Below are 22879 nucleotides of genomic sequence, written 5' to 3' on the forward strand. Positions count from 1 at the left end.
AAAATTAAAATATCTACTATAAATCATACTAGAATCCCAGAGTGAATACAGAAGACCCCAACAGTAGCTTTGTTTTACTTAAAGAAAGCATACAAAGCCCTGACCTGAATAGCCCAGGCAAACCTGATCATGTCAGATCTTGGAAGCTAAGCAGGGTTGACTCTGGCAAGTACTTGGATGGGAGACCACCTTGGAATACCAGAAGGAGAGCAGAGGCAGGCTTTATTGAGCCATCTCTCTGAATCTCCTCTAGGCTTCCAGTAAGGGCCAATCACCAGAGGTCACCAAGACTTCCAGGTGCAGACACACACACACACACCCTCAAGAGAAAACTTACAGGGCAGACTTTCCAGTACGAGGATCTATATATGTTGTTGTTCTTCTGTTGTGATCAACAAAATATGGAATTCCATCCACAGTGAATCTCATCTCCCAGCCCTCTGGTAAAGGTTTCTCATTCAACTGTCTGCAGAAACAGATATAAAGATATGAATCCACATTATACATATTGTCGGCAAATAGTACAAAATACTTATTGATAGAATGCCAATTATGATTAAAAGATTAGTTATACCAAGAAGCAAAGAAGGTAAAACCAACATCACAAAGCAGAAAACTGTTTGCTAGCTTATGATTTCCCACCCTCAAGCCATCCCAAAGATGTTAATATACTTATTTAATCACGTGATTAGAATAGAAAATAAAAATTACACCAGACAGCCTAGTCAAAATAACATGGCTATTCAGGAGGTTCCACTATGCTCATCTTCTTCAATTTTTGTTTAGTTCTTGTACTACAGTCATTGTCTCTTTAACAGTCACAGATTAGTGGAGGGGGGGAGTGTGTGTTTTTGCTCTACAGAAGGAAAAGTGAATGGTTCCCAGATCACAGGGGTGGGTGGGACCCCAAAAGCTCTACCAAAGTTACTGGAATTATGTCCTCATGATCTTAGGGTCATGGATTTGGGGGAGCAGAGACAGGTGTGTGCAAAGTACCATGTTTGCCAGTTTCATGGATAAAAAAACTACAAATAGTTTACTAAAGTTTCCTGTGAGAAACTGCAGAATTCTACACCTAATAAACCAATTTCTACTCTCCATCTCTGGTGCCTATTTGGTGGGAAATGAGAGCTTTGGTAAAGTTCATGGCATACTGTCTTGAACTCCATACTAAAAAATCCATGGGCAAAATCTGCCATACAGGCATGGTTATCAAGAGGAAGGGACAAACTTGCTGATGCCCAAGTCATCTGGAGGGTCCTAGAAGCAGTGCTAAGCTACATTTAGCTGAAGCATCTCAATTTATTTTACTTCCAATGCAGCTCTGAACTGCAGCCACTAGGGAGCAGGGAACACAGAGCACAGTAAACAGCAGTAGCTCTGACTATCTCCAGGTCATACCTTTCTGTAAAGTTTACTACAAGGAGGAAAAATATCCTGATAAACTCATCAACCAAGACAGTATTTTGGCAAGACCAGACCAATCAGCACAGCTCGTGGTTGCTACAGTTACTGTAAAGACTGCAGCCTCCTAACAATACTGTTGTTTTCAGCAGCCTGTTTTCCTCTTCCTTTCCTTCCACCCAGCTCCATAGTTTTGTCTACTCAGTCACATCTTGTACAGGGATAGCCACGTATGCTGTAGAGAATAAAACAATTCTTCCTCTTTTTCACATTTTTCTTCCTTCATTTTGCTTTCCTCCTTTCATGATTGACCTTCATGTCTTTCCTTCCAAGGTGCAAATACGCACATTCTCTTTATTGATTTTATTATTTCTGAACACATTCCTGTTTTTTGCAAGAAGTTTGCATGACCGTTAATGATAGGATGTTTTGGGGATCATTAATTCATAGGGGTGCCATAAGTCAGAAGCAACTTGATGGCACTTCACACACACACACACGCCCCAATTGTAAAACTAGCTATCTCTTGTTTGCTACTACTGCTTATAGCTTGAACACACACAAATCCTATTTTAGTAATCAATGTTGACTTGGTTTTCCTTTTCTGCTAGGAAAAATGAAGAGGTTTAAAAATTAAAGAGAAAAATCTTACCCTTGATTTCTAGGATCTTCCCACTGTGTGATACGAGTATTATGGTTTACAAAATATACCCTGCCATTGCTGTCTGTTCTTTTTTCTGGCAGAAAATAAAGTAATGTTAGTAGTTCTTATAAACTGAAAAGTCAATTCAGCTGTACAAGTTGGACTCCTTAGGGTCTCCCTTTAAGTGTAAATTCAGTACAAGTCCATCAGGAACAATCTACACGTGGTATCTCCTCAATATTCAGTCTCAGAGAAATAATGTTCCCAACCCTCCTGATCATGGTTTGGAAGATCAGGAGTGTACATGTCAGGCTTACACACTCATTACTATCTTCTCTTTTTCCACTGTGGTTCCTTCCCAGCTAGCCATTACACATGACCCAGGCAAGCAGTGTTTGAGAAAAACCTAGCTAGTCTGGAAACTCAAATAGCAAACCATGATTCACAATTCCAGTTTACATACACATACAAGGAATGGTCCATCAAACTAAGGAATGCTTTACTATAACAGGCAGGAGCTCAAGCAGTCATCCTTTACAACACCTGCAACCTTATCTTTTTAGCTGAAGACTGCATGCAGAAGGTTCCATGTTCAATGCAGATGTTCTGCCATGGAATTAAAGCCCCTCCCTAGTTTTTAAGCAAGCTACTCAAACCGCACTTTCCCCAATTCACACATAAAGGAACTATAGTTTCCTGAAAATGAGGGAGGCAGGGGAGGAAGGAGGGGCACTGCCAAAGTACGGATATGTATAGTTAAGCCAAAATTGATTGCTATGTATCAGCAGAATCCAAATGTATTAATGGAAAGGCACATTGCAATTTAAGTTCTTTCCCTTCATCAATTGTCTTCTAGTACTCAAAAGAAAGCCTAGACTAGAAATTTCTTCAGACACAATTCACCATCCTCTTGTTGATTCTTGAGTCAAAATTCATTTTAAAAAACAGATCCGATGATTAATATTAGCAGTCCTCCTCTAAATTTATGAGGTAGTTGCCCCAATTTCTACTCCAACTGAGGAAACCTTATTAAAAGTTCAAAGGTGCTGCTCAGATTATTTCAGAATTTACAGTGTGATTTATCTATAAACTGCATATACTTTAAAATGGATCTTAGGAAACATCTGCATGTGTGGACGGACTGGCACAGGACTCCCCACAGAGCTATCTCTTCCCATCGGAGTGCATATATTTCCGCATGTCCAGCCGTTATTAATAATGAAACACATGCAACTCTTGTGTCCTCATCCAGCCACAATCCAGTCTGTCCTCACTATGGGCACAAGACAGCAAGGAGGAAGAAGATACAGGAGTCACACAGAGGACTCAATTTTTGAGTAATTCTCCGTATACTACTGTGCGTATCAGAAGGCGAGAGAACAGAGCTGTATATCAGTCCTTCCACAAAGGGATGATTGCGGGGATAGACTGCCCTATCTGGACTGAACCTCTCCTGGCAGAATGGGTACTTTCTTCCTATCTTTAGAAACATCTGCACTACCCAAAAAAGCTACTCTTGAAGGTCAGGGGACCCTTGAAAACAAATGTGGGTTGCAGCCTGAGTGGAAAACTTGAAAAAAACAAGTCCCTTCTTGGATATCTAGATGTACCTTCCATTTGTGGAAAGGCACCTTTGGATCCAACCTATTGCATTATTTATGTTTGGTAAGAATATACCAAAGATATTGATCTACAAAATCAGAAAGAAAAGAAATATGTTTGACATCAATTATCTCCTGTATCAGATTTCCTCAGGAGAATGAAGAAAATATTCTGTATTCCAGGGAAGAACAAGTACTTCAAGTGATCTTGAGGACCACCATAGGTCTACAGAGTGCAGGAGAAACTGTCTTACTGTTCTTGTCTGGACAGGAATCTGAACTTCTACAATTCTGCAACTAAAGTAATAAATGCATCCTGGTCTTATAAACTTACTATATAACAGGAGAAAAGTTCTTCTTTTCTTTATTTATTTTATTTACCTTAAATTTCTATCCCGCCCTCTCCGCAAGCGGACTCAGGGTGGCTGTCAATTTAGATATTTACATTTACAATTTAAAACCAATAAAATACAATTAAAACATTCTAAAAAAACATTCTATGGTGCTGTCTTTAATATAGGCAGATTCTTTTCCTGATGGAATTTTCTATGCTAAATATTACACTTTTTGCCGTAGCTGTAGATACATAGAACTTGTCAGATGAGGATGCAAAAAAGCCCTGAACTAATCAAACTAATCTGACACATTAAAAACAAAAAATTATTAAAATATTTATATCCCGTCTTTTTTCTTGGCTCAAGAAAAAATAGACTACAAGGTATAGGTATTTATACTATCTCTAGGTCACATGCAAACATTCATTGCTTAGATATTTCATAACTTGTTTTTAAGAAATCTTGTTTCATACTACATGTACTCTGGGACTTAACCAGCTAATTAGAAAAATGAACACAGATCGGCATTTTATTTTGTTTTTAATAAGAAATTTGTTTTAATTAAATGATCTTGAGGACCAGCACTCATAAAGAAAGTCCTTACCCCATCCATGCGGCAGGGGACCAAGAGGATCAAATTCTTTGTTCTGTGTGAAGTCTTGATTCTACAATCACAAGATGATCGGTTATAACAGCCATTGACTGGAAAATCTAAGATACCAACATTAGAAATCTCAAGAAGAGCAGATTTCCTCAGATTACTCATTTAGATTGTAGAAGTGAAATTATTTGTTTCAATATATGCAATGTTTAGCTAGAACAAAAGGCAGGATCCAATAGATTCATTCTAATAATGGTGGCACCTTCCTCAGGTGTAAGAATCCCTCCCACTGACTTAAGGGACTCTTTCGCTCTAAGCCAGTTGCATTAGAAGGGAGTGCAGGATTTTCAAGTTTTAACAAAGAAGAGTGAACGTTTTATATTTTTCCTATGATTTTAAGCTGTGAAAATAGCTTGGCTTTGATCAAGTTGATGAGTCACGTCCCTTGTGGGTGAGGCCCCACTCACACTATCTAGGGACCACACCCTGTGAGGAGATTTATTGAAATCTGCTGCTAGAAAGCACTAATAGATTGCTTAACTTGCAATTTTGAGTGAGAACAAGGTTCTCAGGCCAGAACATAATAAATCTCAAATTATATATTAAACTTTGACTATGGGAAGCTATTTTCAAAACTTATCTTGCTAATAACTGAAGTGCTTGTCTAAATTTGGCTTGTTTGGAACCAACACCACCAGTAATGTTTACTTGCAACTGAAAGCAGGAACCCATACATGGAAATATTTCTAGGTTCTTCAAGATATGAAGATACTTTGACTGACACAGTTGAAGGTATAAGTAAGATTGATTAACATTTTTACTTTGTATAAAGGTAGTTAAAACTTTCCATTAGTGGAACTGCTGCACTTAGATTTTACTCCACTTCTTTTTGGTTCAAGGATCTTAGCAGGTTTCTGCTTAGACTTTTAGGCCAAGGGCACAGACAGCATCATTGAACTGAAATCGCTTTCTCACCCACCTCTACCCCCCCAAATGGAACAAATTTCAATCCAGTCATCAGTGTTCTCACCCCATATATGAATCTCTGATTAAACTGTTGCATAGCTCCTTGAAGCTGGCTGCGCTGAAGCTGCCATTGTTCGTAATTCCGAACAGATTCCAAAGTTGGCCGCTGCCAGGTTGTCGTTCTGGTAAAGTGGTCAACGTAATAAATTCTTCCCATGTTGTCAACTCTGCGTTCCCAGCTAATAAATACAGACGAGATAGTCAAATGCATACACTGACCTCATAATACCTTATCAAAATGCACTACAATAGGAATGAAATAGGTGAGCTTGTACCACGTAAAACAGAGAGTAGCATAACAGCTCTGCAGTCTTGCTAGAAGAGTGAGGAGAAAGTGGTTCACTTTTAAGCACCATCTCTTTCTGTTACCCATTCTGCAGTTTTCATAATTTATTTTAATTTTGAGTTAACCTTCAGCAACTAAGTTCTGAATGAGTAATTAATATCTGCAGCCAGAATACTTATTTCACTATGCTGAAGAAAGGTAACATAAGTATTTTAATGCTCCAATCAAATTATTATTTGACCATCCCTTTTTAGGAATTCTTGGGAAGTGCCTAACATAGTAGCCCATCTTTTCAGCAGGATGGGCATTTTCTTGCACTTTGGAAGTGACGACCTATATTTAGACAACTTGCACGCCAATTCAACAGAGACCTGCCAGAAGCAGCTCACAAAGTAAAACACAGTAAATTGTAAAAACAGCATAAAATATTTATAATTAAAACATAAAACCACCCCTGGCTGTAGTATGTATTAACATGTATCAGAGCACATTTTGGAAAGGATGGGCTATAAATAGAAAATAATAAATAAATAAATATATCCACAAGGCTGCCCCCCGCAATGCCTTGGGGTGATTTTGGCTCTAGTTTTTGAGACAGGCAGCAGTAAACAGTGTAGCAGGCCTGCCTATGCTAGATCCATTCCTGTGGGTCCTCCTGCATCTTCTTGAGAGCATCATATGCCTCTGCTGCTGTGCAGCAATTGCCCATCCATTTACCAAAAAATTATAGCTAGATTTAAGATTCACCATACAAAAGGGCCGAATTCAGAAGTCCTGCTCCCCATCACCAAACAGTGGCATAAACCACATAAAAATAGAAAATTTTACACCCACATAAAAACAGAAAACAAAACATTTGTTAGAGTTTCTCAGCTCACTCAGTAACTCACCCTGGAGGAAGAGGCTCTGGCCTGTCCCATGTAGTTCTTTTTTCAACATGATCTACATAATACACTCGACCATGTTGGTCCACTCTTTGCTCCCAGCTAGAAATAGACAAAGAGTTATATATAACATTGTTCAAAACTATTCAACCCTGAATTCTTGCTATCACACAGATTTGCAACTGGTTCCTACACTGTATCTAATATTGAGACATCACCTATCTACATTTAACAGAAAGATACTGCCTAATATCACACTGATCATCATTTCTCAGCAGTCTTTCTAGCATTAATACTGCTGGAGATGCCATAAGGTATAGAGCTTTTTAAGCCACACAAATTAGAATTCTGCCCAACACTGCACTATACCATATTGCATTGAGACTAAGCATTTCAAGATCAAGACTCCATTCAACAAACTTCAGGCAGTAGCAGCCATGTTAGCTCACAAGAATTTTCATCCCACTTGCACCTATTTACTACAATACCCATTTTCCTCCGTATGCACACTCAAGCAGTACTGGAGCACTCCATCCAACTGTATTTGGATAGCAGGAACCATACCAGCTGCCTTGTTCTGACACTTTCATTGTTACAGAAGTTAGTTCCCAATGTTAGTGTATTCAGCAACATACAAAAGTTTTTGGTGGTGGCAGCAAATGAAGGCGAAGTCTTCAAAACTGTTATTACACTGTGTTGCATACAAGACTCTCGAAACATCCTGCTCATGCTGACTACCTACTACCAACTGTACCGTGTGCTACTCTTCTACAGTATTAAAAATGCACCTATTTTCATGCATCAAGTGCTGTACTTGATGGCTACAGGATGAGTAGCCAAACAGAACACTTTATCCAGATAGTTGCCTTGGGGGAAAAAACACCCACTGAGAAACACTGTAAGAGGTTTTTCATTAGACAACAAAATCTGATTAGAATGAAGTATGTATTATAAGATATAAAGAGCAGTGAATTCTTACCCTGGTGGAAGAGGACCTTGACTGACTGCATGATGTGGCTGCGACACAGGAGTTACAGGCTGAACTTGCCTGGATATTGGCGGTGTAGTCAAAGCACCTGATGCAGGTACAGTTGCTCCTGATGTTGCCACTTCCAAGTTTTGTTCTGCCCCAGCATTTGCAGTTGAGGTTGGCACCAATCCTATACCAACCCCTTCTGGTTCTGTGGATGCAGATGATGGCCCATTGGTACATGCTGCAAAACAACACAATGGGGGGGGGGGGTTATACTTCATACTGTTCCAATTGTAGTTGGACAAAATATGAATAGAGAAGCTTTTGAATATCTAATTGGAACAAAAAATGAAATAGTGAGATTTTTAAGCAAAGCAATTAATACATGAGGCAAAATGTTGTCTGGGTAATATCTCTGCAAACTTTCAAATTCACATTAAGCACTACGTAGAAAGTTACCACTACTACCATTTACATTCATAACTTTCAGATAAACAGATGGTTCGGTTTAGTTCTGCAGCTTCCACTCCAGGGACTCTGCACACCCAATTAGTTAAAACATGAAAGGGATTTCTTTTGCAGAAACATCCTTCCTCTCCTCTTGACCACAGAAGGACTGAAAAATTTTGAAAAAATATTCCATAGACCGCAGCTTCAGTAGGAGTAGACAAAAAGCTACATCTTCATTTTTTTGTGGTGAAAAACTTCCATAATTTAAGCATAACACAGTGAGTTTTCTCAGAGATGCTTCTAGGCTTTTCCTTTCAATAGAAGTCTTTAACTAAATGGTAGACAAAAATATTAGGTTTCATCAATGCAGGCCTGGCGCTAGGGTTCTGCTGCCCAAGGCAGAACCCTGCGCCCCCCCGGTGACTAATCATGCATGAGAAGCGAGCGCACTGCAATGATGTCACCTGGAAGTGATGTCATCACAACAGGGTGCGGCGTGCCCCCTGCCCAACAGCCCTGTCCTGCTTTATAATGAGCTGAGCAGGGGCTGCAGAGAAACAATATTCCCCCCACCCTGCGGCCCCTGCTAAGCTCCCTACAAAGCAGGACAGGGTTGCTGGATGCCTTCCCTTGCCCAGCATGCTCCAAGTTCGGAGGACGCTATGCAGGGGAAGCCACATTCTCCCTGGGCTTTGAGGGATCGTGGGATCTTCCCCAAACCCTTAAAAGAACACTGGGCACCTTCCCCTGCCCAGTGTGCTCTGAGTTCGGAGCACGCTGGGCAGGGGAAGTTGCATTCTTTCCTGACTTTGAGGGATCGGGGAGCTCCTCCGACCCACCTTTAGAGCCGAGAAAGGCTCAGGAATGACGTGAGCGGGGAGGGGGAACCTGCCCCCCACCCACACCTTTGTGGGAGCTGGCTACCTCAGGCCAGCGTCTAGTTTGCTGACTCCCATGTCTAGTTTGCTGACTCTAGTTTGCTGGTCCTGCATCAATGCTAAAGCATACTCATTATGATCTAAGCCACAGTACTACAAAAAAACCAATATTCAATAAATTAATTTCTTAAAATAATCTGTGGAAATGGATCAGATCCTTCAATGTAAGTGGAATATCTTTCACTATATTTGATACAGCTTTAACATAATAAAGTGGGGCGGTAACATAATAACCCTAAACTTGATTTTACAGGCAGCAGCTTTGAAAAAAAAAAATCCCATTGGTATACATACCAGATGGAGCAGAGGGCCTTCGTGGAGTGGGTGGAGGTGGTCGAGAAGGTCTTGGAGGTCTAGCAGGCTTAAAACCTCCATTTGCAATTAATGGACCATCACTGCCATTAGCTACCCTGCTTTCTTTAGATCCAGAAGTCTCACCATTTTCAGAACTGTGTGTGTTACTCCTAGAGAACAAACAAAGCAAAAAGCATTACAAAGACCCAAAGGCTGCAATGGTTCTGAGTGCTTTTGCCCACCCTTGGCTGGTGTGCCAGTTGCGCCCATTCCTGGCTCAGTGTGGTCTAGCCACAATGATCCTTGCCTGGTCTATCGCAATGCGCTCCACTCAGGTACAGTTGCTCCTGATGTTGCCACTTCCACGTTTTGTTCTGCCCCAGCATTTGCAGTTGAGGTTGGCACCAATCCCATACCAGCCCCTTCTGGTTCTGTGGATGTGTTTGGAGTGTTTGGAAGCTGCAGCTAGTGCAGAATGCTTCAGCTAGTCTGCATGTTGGAGCCAATTACTGGGAGCATATGACTGATATACAGCAATTACACCAGCCACTGTTCCACTCCCAAGTCCAATTCAAGATGCTGGTTTTGTCCTTTAAACCCCTACATGGCTCGGGACTGGGGTATCTGGAGGATCATCTTCTCCCAGACGTTCCCGCATAAGAATTATAATCACAGGGAGAGTCCTCCTGACTGTCCCACCAATTAAAGAAGCTCATGTGGTGGGCAGTTTTAGTGGCAGTGCCACTGTTATGAAACAATCTCCCCAAGGAGGTGTGCCAGTGCCTCCTTATTGTAATCTTCAAGAGGCAGCTGAGGACAATTTTATTTAGGAATGCATTTGACCAATTTTGTTTTTAGGCTTTTTAAAAACAACAACTGGCAGTCCTAATTGGAGTTTTTAAATTCTGACCTGTTATGTTGTTTTATTCATATTGCCTTTATTGTGTTTTTTATCATCGTCTTATTTATATTGTAAACTTCATTTCAGAAGCTAAATTCCTATGATCTGCAAGTGTAGCATGCTCATGGAAGCTGATCTCTTCCTTTTGCCTTCCCCCTGCCATCAGTACACCCCCAAACCTGCTAAAAAGCCAATGCCAGTGGGGGTCCAGGAAGCCTCACAAGCAAATGCCATGAGGCACCCTCACACTGAGGACAAACAGTCACATGAAATCACCTAACTTCCTTCCTTCCAGTGATGAAAGAAACAGGGTGGTGGAAGGGTAAAGAGGAAGATTTAACATTTCCCGTTCCTCACTGCAGCCCTCCATGCCTCTTTGGCGTTTTGTTCAGAAGGCTCCCCTGACCACCTGTTCTGAGAGCTAAGAGGGGAAGCAGGGAAATCTCTACAACTCTGACTGCCTTCCTCTTGCATCTCACAGGATCCTGCCCACAGCAATTAATGTTCAGCTATTTGCAATGCCCTTGGAAGCAAGACTTGCTATGATCCATCCAGAGAAGCAGGATGCTTGCAGATGGAATGCAAAAGATCCAGTGGTATTTGTTCTCCTGCATACAATCAAGACATTCTAAGTAGATATATGAGGTGTATATATCACTATCCTAGGCATAAAATGTAGGTGCAAATAAAGTTAAGTCTTTGTTTTCTGCTAAATAAATATTAATTGATCTACCACTAGATATTCAGATGAAGAAGTCATTTCATGTTTTGTAGTAATGACATTACAATATGTGAAAACTCTATATGAAATCTTTAGGTGGCATCCTTTATCTTCTACTGTACCTCAACCCACAGGTTCTTACAGAAGCTCAGTCACAATTCAAAAATGACTTATGTGGGAAAGAATTATATAGAGGTGTGCACAATGGTCCAGCAGTTTATTATATATTTAACTCTGAACTTAGCCCCAGAATGCAGATCCAAAGGTCGGGGGCGGGGAGGGGGGCTTTGGAAACACAATAAGGGGAGATGTTTCTGGAAACTTGGGGCAATTTTAAGAAAAATCTTGAATTCTAAAAAGTTTTAAATAGGGGTGGGGTATGTATTTTTTTTGCTGCACGTGCATGCATGCTTGCATTCCTGGAAGTCATGGTGACTTCCGGTGACCACTATTGGGGCAAGGACATTTCAGAGAGATGACTTGATTGCCTGCCTCTGCATTCTTGGTATTCCCTTGAGGTCTCCCTTCCAAGTACTTGCCAGGGTCGGCTCTGCTTAGATTCTGAGATCTGATGAGATTGAGCTAGCCTGGGCTATCCAGGTCAGGGCAGTTTTAAAGAGGTTTTTAAAATGCTACTATTTCATGAAATTACCTCATGAGACTTCAGCAGCTTTCTGAATTGCCTAGGCAGTAACAGATATCAGCGATTCCGTCTGCAGTGTCCTAACTAGTCCAAAATGACTACCACAATTTCATTTCAAAAGGGGGAAGCAGTGGCCTGGACAAGGAGGAGGTGGGGATGAAACTGAAGTGGAGAGGGGATGGTGGCTAGAAGGTGGGAAGGAAGCATAGGAGGGAAAACAGCAGAGGCAAGAGAAGTAGGCAGAAGGGAAGGAAGGAGGGAAAGTGAAGCTGCAGGGGCTGTGAGGACGAGGAAAGGAGGGAAAGCTGAGATAGCATAGGAAAAGGAACAGCGGGATGAGGATGAGGTTCATCCCTGCCATGAGTCCTCACAGGTCTTCCAGTTTTTCTATTGTACTGTACAGAACACAGGCAGAACATTAGCTCAATCAGCTACATAGGGTCAGGTCATACCATCTTCTCATAGCAAATAAAGCAAAAGCAAACATACACATGCCAGTAAAATGGAAAATGCTACAAAATGTATTCCTAAGAGAAGCCTGCTCCAACTTTTTTTCTTCAGGGATATGACGCAGGGCGTAGTAGAAAGAGCTGATGTAACTTGCTCCCATTCCAAGTAGTTTCCATGATTGCAGCCCCAGTATTGGGAACACCTCATTAAGCTAGTAATAGCTTTTGTGTAATGTTTGAATGAGTATCACTAGTATTAGTAACCATGGTTCTAGAAACCCTTAAGGAGACCAGTATATATTGCTTAATGCCTATACAAACAGGACTGCTACCAAATTATGCTATTCTAATAATTTTGCAATATATTTCACATGTTCTCACATACCTTTACAGTAAAATTAAAAAGGGCACTGTGGCAGAATTTTAGGGGAGATGAAGCCATTTTTGGCTTAAGTTCCTATAATTCAATTCTCTCTCACAGCCTGGCTGTGCCTATAGCCTGGCTATTGATGCCCACTGTCCCAGCACAAAGTTTACATATTAGGAGGCATTGGTACTAAAATTTAAGCCTAAACATATGTAATGCTTATCTCAAGGGCTCCTCAGCCATTACCCTTGTCTGAGGTTGCCTGGGGCTTTTTGACCCCACAAATGATAGACTAAATCTGGGCATGGCTCCATATGCCAATGAGGGGCAGGATCATATTTTCATCATATTCTTGACTAACTGGAAAGCTGTGCTTTGCTATGGTATTTAACTACCTTTAATCCAGTTATAATACTGAATTCTGAGTGACCTCTAGCCCTCACCTGGAGATTGGCAACAACAGTTCCCCCAGGAGAAAATGGCTGGTTTAGAGGGTGGAGTATATGGCATTGTACCTGTCTGAGGTCCCATCCCTCCTCAAACCCCACCCTTTCCAGGCTCTGCTCCTCAAATCTCCAGGAATTTCCCAACCTGGAGTTGGCAACCCTATATCCTTCCCAGCCAACCAGGAACCTACTTTGATCTGGCTCTCTGACTTCAGCTTTCCATCTCCTCCCTGCAGCCTCTACCTAGGGAAAGGCCAGTCTTTCTCTGTTGTGAAGACCAAAGCAACTCACCTCATTCTCCTCTCCACCTTTTGATCTGCACAATAACCCTGTGAGGTAAGTTAGGCTGAAAGTCTGCGACTGCTCTGAAATCCCAGTGTGGAGCAAAGCAGGAAGGAAGTGACGTCAGCAGGGTATAATGACAGAATCCAGCCAGTAAAGCAGCCATGTTCTCCAAGGGAGCTGATCTCTGCCATCTGGAGAGCAGCTGTAATTCTGAGTGATCTCCAGTCCAAACCTGGGGAGTGGCAACAATGGTTCCCCAGGAGGAAGTGGCTGGTTTGGAGGGTGGAGTCACTATGGCATTATACCTGTCTAAGGTCCCACTCCTCCTCAAAACCCACCTTATCCAGGCTCAACCCCTGAAATCACCAGAAATTTCCCAACTTGTAGCTGGCAACCCTATCTCCTTCCCAGCAACAGCAGCAATGTTATTACACAGATCCAGGGGTTTGGGCTGGACACCTGTTCCACTGTCTCCTGTCTGTTAACTGATCTTCACCTCAGAACATAGAGCTCCACAGCTGACCAATCAGAGAAATGTGTGCGGAAACAGGCAGCAGCCTGCCAGGCACACAGCACAGCTTTACCCGCTACAGAAAACACATTATACCCCTTTTCACCCCCTTAAGGGTTGAATTCCTAAAAATCCCTTCAGAGTGTGCGCTTACATCATGGAAGCAACACACTTCCCATATTTCAAGTTTCTAGGTCCGAGAGTTTAGCCTGGGTTTGATAACTATATGTGGCTAGCAAGGTATACGTATGGCTTGTTTTCTCATTAGAAGAAGAAAAAAACAGATTGGATTTATAGCCCGCCCTTCACTACCCAAAGGAATCTAAGAGCATCTTACAATCTCCTTTCCCCTCCCCTCCTCACAACAGACACCCTGTGAGGTGGGTGGGGCTTAGAGAGCTCTCCCTGAAACTGCTCTTTGTCCAGAACAGCTGTGAGAGAATTATGATTGACCCAAGGTCATTCCAATCAAATTCAGTTCTCCCAGATAAAAGTCCATGCACTTAACAACTACACCAAACTGGCTACACACCAACCACCCCAAGGATTTGATGGGTAGTTGGAATGTACATTCCTTGACTTGTTAGAAGTGTGCACAATTCTACATATTGGAGATGATGCTTTTGTATGATTTGCTCTAAGATTTTCATATGATTCTAAGAAGGGCTTTTTTTCTGCTGCAGCACACAGGAGCAGAGCTCTGCCTGGGTTGGTCAGGGCTCTGGCTGGTCTGACCTGTCCCAGGCAGTGTGGCCTAATATGCAAATGAGCTCCAGCTGGGCTTTTTCTACAACCCCCCCCCACACACTGATTCTAAGGTTCAATAAATAGATCTAGTTTGAAACATCTGGGCGCTCTCTCTCTAACAAAGTCTAGTCTCTGGGGCCTGGTCACTAGAATTCCACAATAGGAACTATTACAGTGATTACTGTTACACTTGATAAGAGAAACTTATCTTAAACGAAGATAAACTTGATTTGGAATTAATATTTTCTACCCAAACTGTTCTCAAGCCAATTCCGAAATCTGGGAACCTCTGCCAGAAGACCCTATGCTCTGTACCATCACACCCTTCCTTTTACACAAAGGTTACATAGTTAAGGCCTCTCTGCAAACATTTCTTTCTCTCAAGCATTTGGAATGTTGAAAAGTGTTCCAGGGCTCCTGGTACCTGAGCATGCTCATGACATCTTCCTCTGACAGAAGAGCCACTTACATTGGAGGAAGGATCCTTAGGCTAGATTAAGGCTTTGCACTCTGGTGACTGGAGTAGTATGATAGCAGCCAACTTTACAGGTGCAAGGAGCCCTAAGACACATTTTTCAAGACATCTGACATCCTGAGTTACTCAGGAACCCTGAAAATTTACATGTCCAAAGGCTCCGTGCTTACTGCTCATTATCAGAGACTAAATTTACATTCCATGCTGAAGAAGAGCTTCAGGGAATGAAGCAATACAAACTGGAGAAACCAGAATTCTAAGATGGATAAATGCAAAGTTTAATACTACCTAAGGCAGTCACATCTGAAAAAATAATGGAAGAGAGCAGAAGCAGGCTAGTGAAGTGCAGTAAACAAGATGATGGGTTTGGCAGGGTCTGAAAGAAGGTTGCAAATGCACTGATTTTAAAAGTAGAAGTTTCAGAGTTTGAGCTTAGACTTTTAATTCATACTGCAGTTCCTTTCAGTAAAATTTAGGCTTCACCTTAAACTGTAATTGTTTGTTTCATTGTTGTATGGGAACAATCAAAGTACATATCTGTGCCAAAGAGTCTATTTGCTTATATTCTCTCATCCTAATATACCTCTCCAGGTGTGTAAATGAATTAAGAATTTTAAAGCTTTTTGTACACAGCAGAGTGGTATAGAAATAATATTCTGAGAAGTCAATAATTAGAAGTCAGAATTCTACACAGATTTCACCTGGCACAGGAAATGAAGAGGTGATAAGAAAGCGTATATTAGACAACTGCTATAAATTATGTATACACCTATTCTTTGCATTCCTTATCATTAGTGAAGGTCTAAATAAATTCTCAGCTTTCCTTTAGAAAACTTGGCTCATAACCTAAAGTGCTTTAAAGAGCTAGGAACTCTTCTATAATTCAAGTTACTGAAGATGTTTTCTAGAACATGATTTTGTAACCCCAAAGAACACTTCCAGACATTTCCCAATATAATGGATTATCCCCCAAACTGACAAACCTCTATAAGACCCACTAATTGCAACTTCAAAAAGAACTATCAACAGATCAAATGCTTACCTTGTTTCGTTTTTTGTTCTGGAGCCATCATTCTGTGAGGGACCTTTAATATTAAGAAAATGTGATAAACTATTTAAAATTTATGTAGGCTCCAAAAAGATACAAGTTGAGGAAGCCTGTCTCTTCCAATAATTGTCTTTACAAAATTTCCCCTACATCATTCATGTTTTAAATACAATAAATAATATCACATGCATGATTTTTTTCTTGAAAATATCCTATTAAATACATCCCAACAATGACAGCGTTTCTTGTTTGTCAGTTTTGAAAAGTCTGAAGCCTAGTGTCTCAAAACCTATACAGATTTACTTGGAAGAAAATTTCATTGACTTCAATGGGGTTTACTGTCAAGTATGTAATTTGTTATTTTTAAGGACCCTAAATCAGGTTTGGTATTCTTTTATAATATTAATACTAATACCTTTCCAAACAATAGCCAAGCGTTACTATTCCTGAGTGATAAACATAAGGAGTACTTTTCAGTATAGTGTTGTAAAAAGTGACTGTGACAGCGAACCTACCTATAATAATAATACTAAAGTCATAGTTAGGACCTCCAGTGTAACACAGTTTGTATAATAATACTTAATATATAGATGTCTGAAATTAACACAATAACTAAAGGACTGCAAAAGAATAAACACTGCAGAAGGTAATGTTTTATGCAAGCCTGATTCTCAAAGACAGGAAAGAATTAATAGCACAGAAGTAAGGACAGGAAAGAATAGCACAAAAGTAAAACCTAATATAAGCAGAAGTGTTGACATTTGAACTACAGAGTCTACGGAACATAAAACAACAGATTGTTTTAAAGGTTTTAATGAAGTCTTCAAATAGGAAAGCTGCTTTATGACATCGTGGTTACCTGCCTCTGGCCCCATAGATGGCAGGGAGCCACACTGGGCTTCTGGAAGAAGTGCCTGGCAATGGCCACATGGCCATGGAAAGAGGCAGCCCGTCACCCATGGAGCCAGCACTGGAGGCCTGGAATGTTGCCTGCAGCCGTTAAGTTCCACACCGGGGGAGAGGGTGTTTGGGGGGGTTGCTTGCTCACAAGAAGGTACCAGGAGAAAAGAAAACACACCCCAGTTCTAATTCCACTTTATTTTAGAGGAAGCACCTAGTGGGAAGGTTGCACCAGACACTGGAGTTTGCTTTCTAGGTGACAGGCGCCCCCTTAACAAAAAACTTCTGGCTAAGGGCTTGGATAAAGGGGGAGGGGAATAAATGTGTTGCTTGCTTTTAAATGGTGGGCAGGCATGCTGTATCAAACTTCAGCTATCAGTCTCCCTAATAACAGATACAAAATACAATATAAAACATCTGTAAGAAAAAGTGAGCAAGTTTCTGACAAAAATTTAACAAGGATATCTCCCAGGACAATCCAATATATTTATGTTGTAAACTAAGCACTGATATTCCATGCTCTCAACTGCATTTTCAGTTCGCCTACATGAACAAATATATACAGTAACAGTCCACCACAATTCTAAAAAGAGCATTTCAGTGCCTGAAGGAGGAAATTTCACATGTCATTCCAACTTCCAAACTAATCTGGGTTAAACTACCAATAAATTCTCCTACAGAAAAAACTAATTATAATGAACAGGCACCGAGGAAGAAAAGCAAGAGCTTTTGAGCTGCTACCCATTTACTTCAACAAGGCTTCTGTCTCTGTTCTACTGCCCTTAAGGGAACTCATGGCCTGATGCATGAGGCAGTCACCTCTCTTTGCCTCATGGCAGGGCCACCTTGGGAGCTGTCAAAAGTGATTGTGTCAAATAGAGTCTCCTTCCATGAACACACAAAGTTTTGACTAAACAGAGGGGGGTTGATATGCAGCTCTACAAAGAACGTGGATGTTTTCATTGGTCTTGCTCTTGTACAAGTTTTTAAAATGTGCAGTAAATAGTATAACTGTAAGATAAATGAGCAACTGCTGAGGAACTGTACACCAAGAGCGGTTGTAAACAGTTCAGCTTGGAGGAATTTAATGATTGGCACTCCCAAAGGTTCTGTCCTGTGTCCAGTACTTAGAATATTAAAAGACCAAAGACAATAAAGACAATACAAATAAACTTCAAGAACATAATTCAAAGTGATGAACAAGTTGTAAACACTGGGCAAAAAGAAATGGATCAAATATAGAGCAAAGGTACATTGTGGTAAGAACACCCGGTATAGTACATATCATGGGCATGTCTTAACAAATAGCAGTGTGGGGGGAAAGGCCAAGGGTCATGACTGACAAGCTGAATTAGAATCAGCAATGTAGCGCCCCTGCAAAGCAAGCAAACACCATATTAGCTAATAAAGAGGGCATCTGCCACACTCCTCTATGCATTTCAGATAGTATTCCAATAAAATTAAAAATCTAGTAGCATTTTAAAGATTAACAAAATTTATGGCAAGTATGACAACAGCAGGTGGAACCAGATTAAGTGTGATATGCAGAGAGATAGTAGGCACGGAGAATCGGCATTGGCTTGGCAATGGCCAAATGGCCATGGAAAGAGGCAGCCAGTCACCCATGGAGCCAGCAGTGGAGGCCTGGAATGTTGCCTGCAGCCAATAAGTTCTGGGTGGGTTCCACACCGGGGGAGAGGATGTTTTGGGGGGGTGCTTGCTCACAAGAAGGCACCAGGAAGGTTACCTTCCAGGGCATTCAGTTTTTGACCTAAAAGTGGCAGTTATCTTGCAAAGAAATTTCAAAGGGAGATTAGAAAGAGAGACTGCTGAACTACAATGGATATTGAAGCTCAAGACAATGCACCCACCTGGACTGAATCCAGACCTAGGCTTAGTGACTCCTATCACACCTAATCCAATCACACTTGTTATTATCATTTGGCATCTGAAATTACTTCACTTTCCAATATATAGGGCAGACACTCATATTTTAGCTGCATCTGAAGTGAGGACTCACAAAAACTCATACCCTACTACAAATTTTGTTAGTATTCAATGTGTTACTGGATTCTTTTCTACTGCTACAGACAGACTGGCATGGCTACCAATAAAATTAAGTTCTGGTCACTCTACTACAAGATGAAAATGGAAGAAGGTAAGGAGAATCTAAAGTGCCAACAATATTAGAATTCCGGAGAATGGAAGAAATTAGGAAAAGAGTTGGAGCTACTTTGTGCTCTGGTACAAATAGCACACAAATCTTGCCAAACATCAAGTATATTATTGTCCTTTTTTCCATTAATGTGCACTGCAATCAAGCCTCATTTTTATAAGTTAAGGAGGAACAAGGACAGAAATATACAGAGTCATGCTACACATTTGATAAAGCTCAAAGCCAAAGACATGAAAAGCTGTGTTGTAGACAACAGCTCAGTTTTCCTCATGCACAAGACATATATTTTAATTTGTTAGCTGCCTCTAGTGCAGGGGTGGCCAAACTTGCTTAATGTAAGAGCCACAGAGAATAAACATCAGATGTTTGAGAGCCACAAGCCACAAGACATGAACATCAGACATTGGAGGGAGGGAGGTGGAGAAAGAAAGAACTTTACCTTTAAATGCATTTTCCAAGTTGCCAACCGTCTTGGCAAAGTGATTTAAAGAGACGAATGCCTTCTCCAAGCAGGGTGGTGGGGACTTTAAGAGGCATACAACATGTATGAAAGAGCAGCATGTGGCTTCTGAGCCATAGTTTGGCCACCCCTGCTCCAGTGGCTCTTGTGAGTGCAGAAAGGCAGGATATAAATTTAGTAAGACAAAAATAAATTAACGGGCCCAAACTGCAGCTAAATGTTATGCTTGGCCTTTAACAATGGAATCCTATGTACACTTTCCAGACAACGAAGTAAGCTTCAAGGGAGACCTGCTTTGAATTATTCTGTAAAGCAGTTTCCAGCAACAGAAGAGGCTGAGTAGATTCTGTTTCACAGAAGACTACATAGCAGGTTAGACGAGCATTAGGTTGATTGGTTTAGATGGAATCAAACCATGATGTAGACAGATTGACCACATGACCTTTTGAAGCCTACTGTCCCATTTCTAGATATGAGGATTCAATGTCCTGTGACAAAGATAGCTAGGCAGGACTCCTACTTCTGGGAGGGATCATCTGATGATCCATGAGACCTTTTCAGCTCTGTTAACCAAATTAAGGCAGTCTTGCAGACAAGTCTATGAAGTTACTAGGCCTGTTATTCCTACTTGCACTTACACATCTTCATTAGCACACAGTGCACACTGAGAGTCTACAAAAAAAAAAAGAAGAAAAGCAACTCTAATTTACAAAAGGTTCCCTATTGGGGGTAAAAGTAAGCTGTGAGTACTTCTCAGAAAAAAGTTAAAATGGGACTTCCCATCTTCTGCTCTGAGCTCTGTCCCACTCTGAGAGTAAGACAGTACCAGTAATAAATTTACTTTCACCCCTTTCACCTGAAGAGATTCTTTCTTACTCTTCTCAAAGCTGATAAAGACTGAGGAAAATAACTCAAGGAGTGCTTTCCTTAAAACAGCCTTAAGTTCTTAAGAGAGAACATGAGAAGCTAACAACTATTTATACAATGTAGCAACAGAAAACACACATGATACACGTATTACTCACTTCTTAGACTTGGAGCATCCCCATTAGTTAGCAGCTCAGGATCTACTTGCATGCCATCTAGACAAACAGACAAGTCTCCAATCACTTCAACAGGTTCTTTGTCACCAACAAGAAGCAAGTTCACGATCACTTCTTCCACTATTGAGAATACAAAAAGATTTACCACTTAGTGCTTAATATAAATGAGTACAATTAGCTACAGTTAGTTAAAAACATTCTGCAGAAAAGATCTTACATAAAAATACAGTTCAGTAACAAAGGCAATAATGCAATTTTTCTTTAAAAATCAGCTTATTAAACAGGCATTATTCCCTTATTGAGAACAGTATTCCAGAGTCTCTAGCTCTCAAGTTTTACACTGAAGATCACACTCAGCTATGTTAACCAAGATTACAATTCTGTTTATTCTCATATGCACTTACATCTGATGCACTTGAAAAAATAGGAATACTGAGCTAGAATACTATACTTTTCCTTAGAGGTCAAGCCCCAAACCATCACACAATAAAGGCATTCCCAAACTTTAAAAAATGAAAAAAAAAGTTAAATGACATGCTAACCTAATTTCTATAGCACATTTATGTAGTGCAAACCCTCTTTTGTAGTTCTTATTTATCTTCATAACAATTTCACTGGAAGAAAACTCTGTCCATAAGTAGCTTCAACATCTACAGAAAGAATCTTAAGTATACCACCCATGTACCAAGTTTGAGTGTAGACATATGTGGCTGCTGCAGCACCTCTTTCCAAAGCACGAGAGTCAAGGCCTAAACAATTTCTGAAACTATAATCAACCAGAATGGCACAGCAAAAAAGCAACTCCTAAACAATGACTGGATGTTTAATCTAGTCACAATGCAAATAGCATAGGATGATGATACTGTATGTGGAGTAATAAGTTTCTCTACATGTGGTGTACTGAAATATAATTACATAATTATTCAGTGCTTTTATTCAAAGCCCAACATGAGGGGAAAGCCTAAAAATACCTTACAGGGGAGAAGCATCTGGGAAGAACGTCTCAACCAGTTAGTAAACAAGCTTTTGCTTTATTTTCTCTTCCTGTTGTATAAAGCTTGGATGCAGTCAGAGGCACAAGCCAAAGTGCTCATGGCCCCTTTGCTCGCAGCCTGTGACCTCGGATGAGCTAACACAATGGATCTACAACCAGCTCAAGATGCAACTTGTTTTTTGTTAAATTATACTGTAGATTTGTACTGCCCTCCCCCCCCAAAAAAAAATCAGGAAAAAAAGCAAAATATGAACAGGTACTTAAAAAAAACAGAACTGGACTTGAAAGCCTTGATCTTTACTTAGTGCATATATTTTAAAGACCTCCAAGGACATATGGAATACTAGAAAAATGAATGAGGAATATAGAAACATTGTATAGTACTACATGAAGTAAAGAGGACAATGTACAATTAAGTGTGCTTCTTATAAATCTATATGTAGTATAAAAATTTCCTTACATATACTGTCCAGTGTTCTTAAAGATGATCTCCAACCCATTTACATGTTTACCCAAACACCCCCCCCCCTTTAAATTAAATATCTAAAAACTATTTTTGACCTCAGGTGCAGGAGTAACTATAATGGAAGCGCTGAAGTTATTTCTGTACAGTATGAACACCTATTCCAAATGCTGATTAAAAAAATAAAATTAGCTACCACTAAAGGAGATTAGAGAGTGTCAAAGACTGCAACAAATGACTGAGGACTCAATTAACAGATGCCACTTCCAGGATATTTGAAGAACTGATTACTCCTGTCTTACTCTGGTTATGATAAGCAACATAAAAATGAATTTCATCATGGATTTCTGTTCCCCACAAGCAGATTTTACATGAATAATATTATGTAACAGAAACATTTTTTTATCATACAGAAGTTTATATGAACAGTGATGTATTCAACCAGCAGCATTAGGACTCAATATTCAAAATCATAACCCTAAACTGTTTAGAAAAAGCTGCTCACTTCAAAAATATACTCTTTCAAAGCTACTGGATCCCCTATCTTTGCTGCAATATAATATTAACAAGAGCATGTTTGGATTGCTACCATAAAACACTGTGGTAGCCATGTTGTTCCATAAAATAATCTCCAAATTTATGCAATATTGTTTACTAAGACAAACAAAATTACATTATTTTTTGCTACTTTGGTTCATTCTATTAAAACATATTACACAACTTTTATTTTGGAACAATAAAAACATGTATCACATTCTGGACAGAGGCTACAATTCAGAGGTCACAACCTCTAGGGCAGTCTCCTCTACACTAAG

At 40.4% G+C, this 22879-nt stretch overlaps 1 protein-coding gene across 1 annotated transcript in view; it reads right to left on the reverse strand.

Moving 5' to 3' along the window:
• The window catches only part of ITCH (itchy E3 ubiquitin protein ligase), a 91333-nt gene that overhangs the window by 30952 nt on the left and 37502 nt on the right, over window positions 1–22879 (reverse strand). The window contains exons 5-13 of the mRNA XM_060230983.1: window positions 20590–20727; window positions 16023–16065; window positions 9436–9605; window positions 7760–7994; window positions 6787–6882; window positions 5615–5789; window positions 4588–4648; window positions 2057–2141; window positions 338–466 (exon numbers count right to left, since the gene is read on the reverse strand). Of these exons, the coding sequence (XP_060086966.1) occupies window positions 338–466; window positions 2057–2141; window positions 4588–4648; window positions 5615–5789; window positions 6787–6882; window positions 7760–7994; window positions 9436–9605; window positions 16023–16065; window positions 20590–20727 (1132 nt within the window). The remainder of the gene's footprint in view (window positions 1–337; window positions 467–2056; window positions 2142–4587; window positions 4649–5614; window positions 5790–6786; window positions 6883–7759; window positions 7995–9435; window positions 9606–16022; window positions 16066–20589; window positions 20728–22879) is intronic.

This window comes from Heteronotia binoei, chromosome 2, assembly GCF_032191835.1.
Source record: "Heteronotia binoei isolate CCM8104 ecotype False Entrance Well chromosome 2, APGP_CSIRO_Hbin_v1, whole genome shotgun sequence".
Taxonomy (NCBI): Eukaryota; Metazoa; Chordata; class Lepidosauria; order Squamata; family Gekkonidae; genus Heteronotia; species Heteronotia binoei.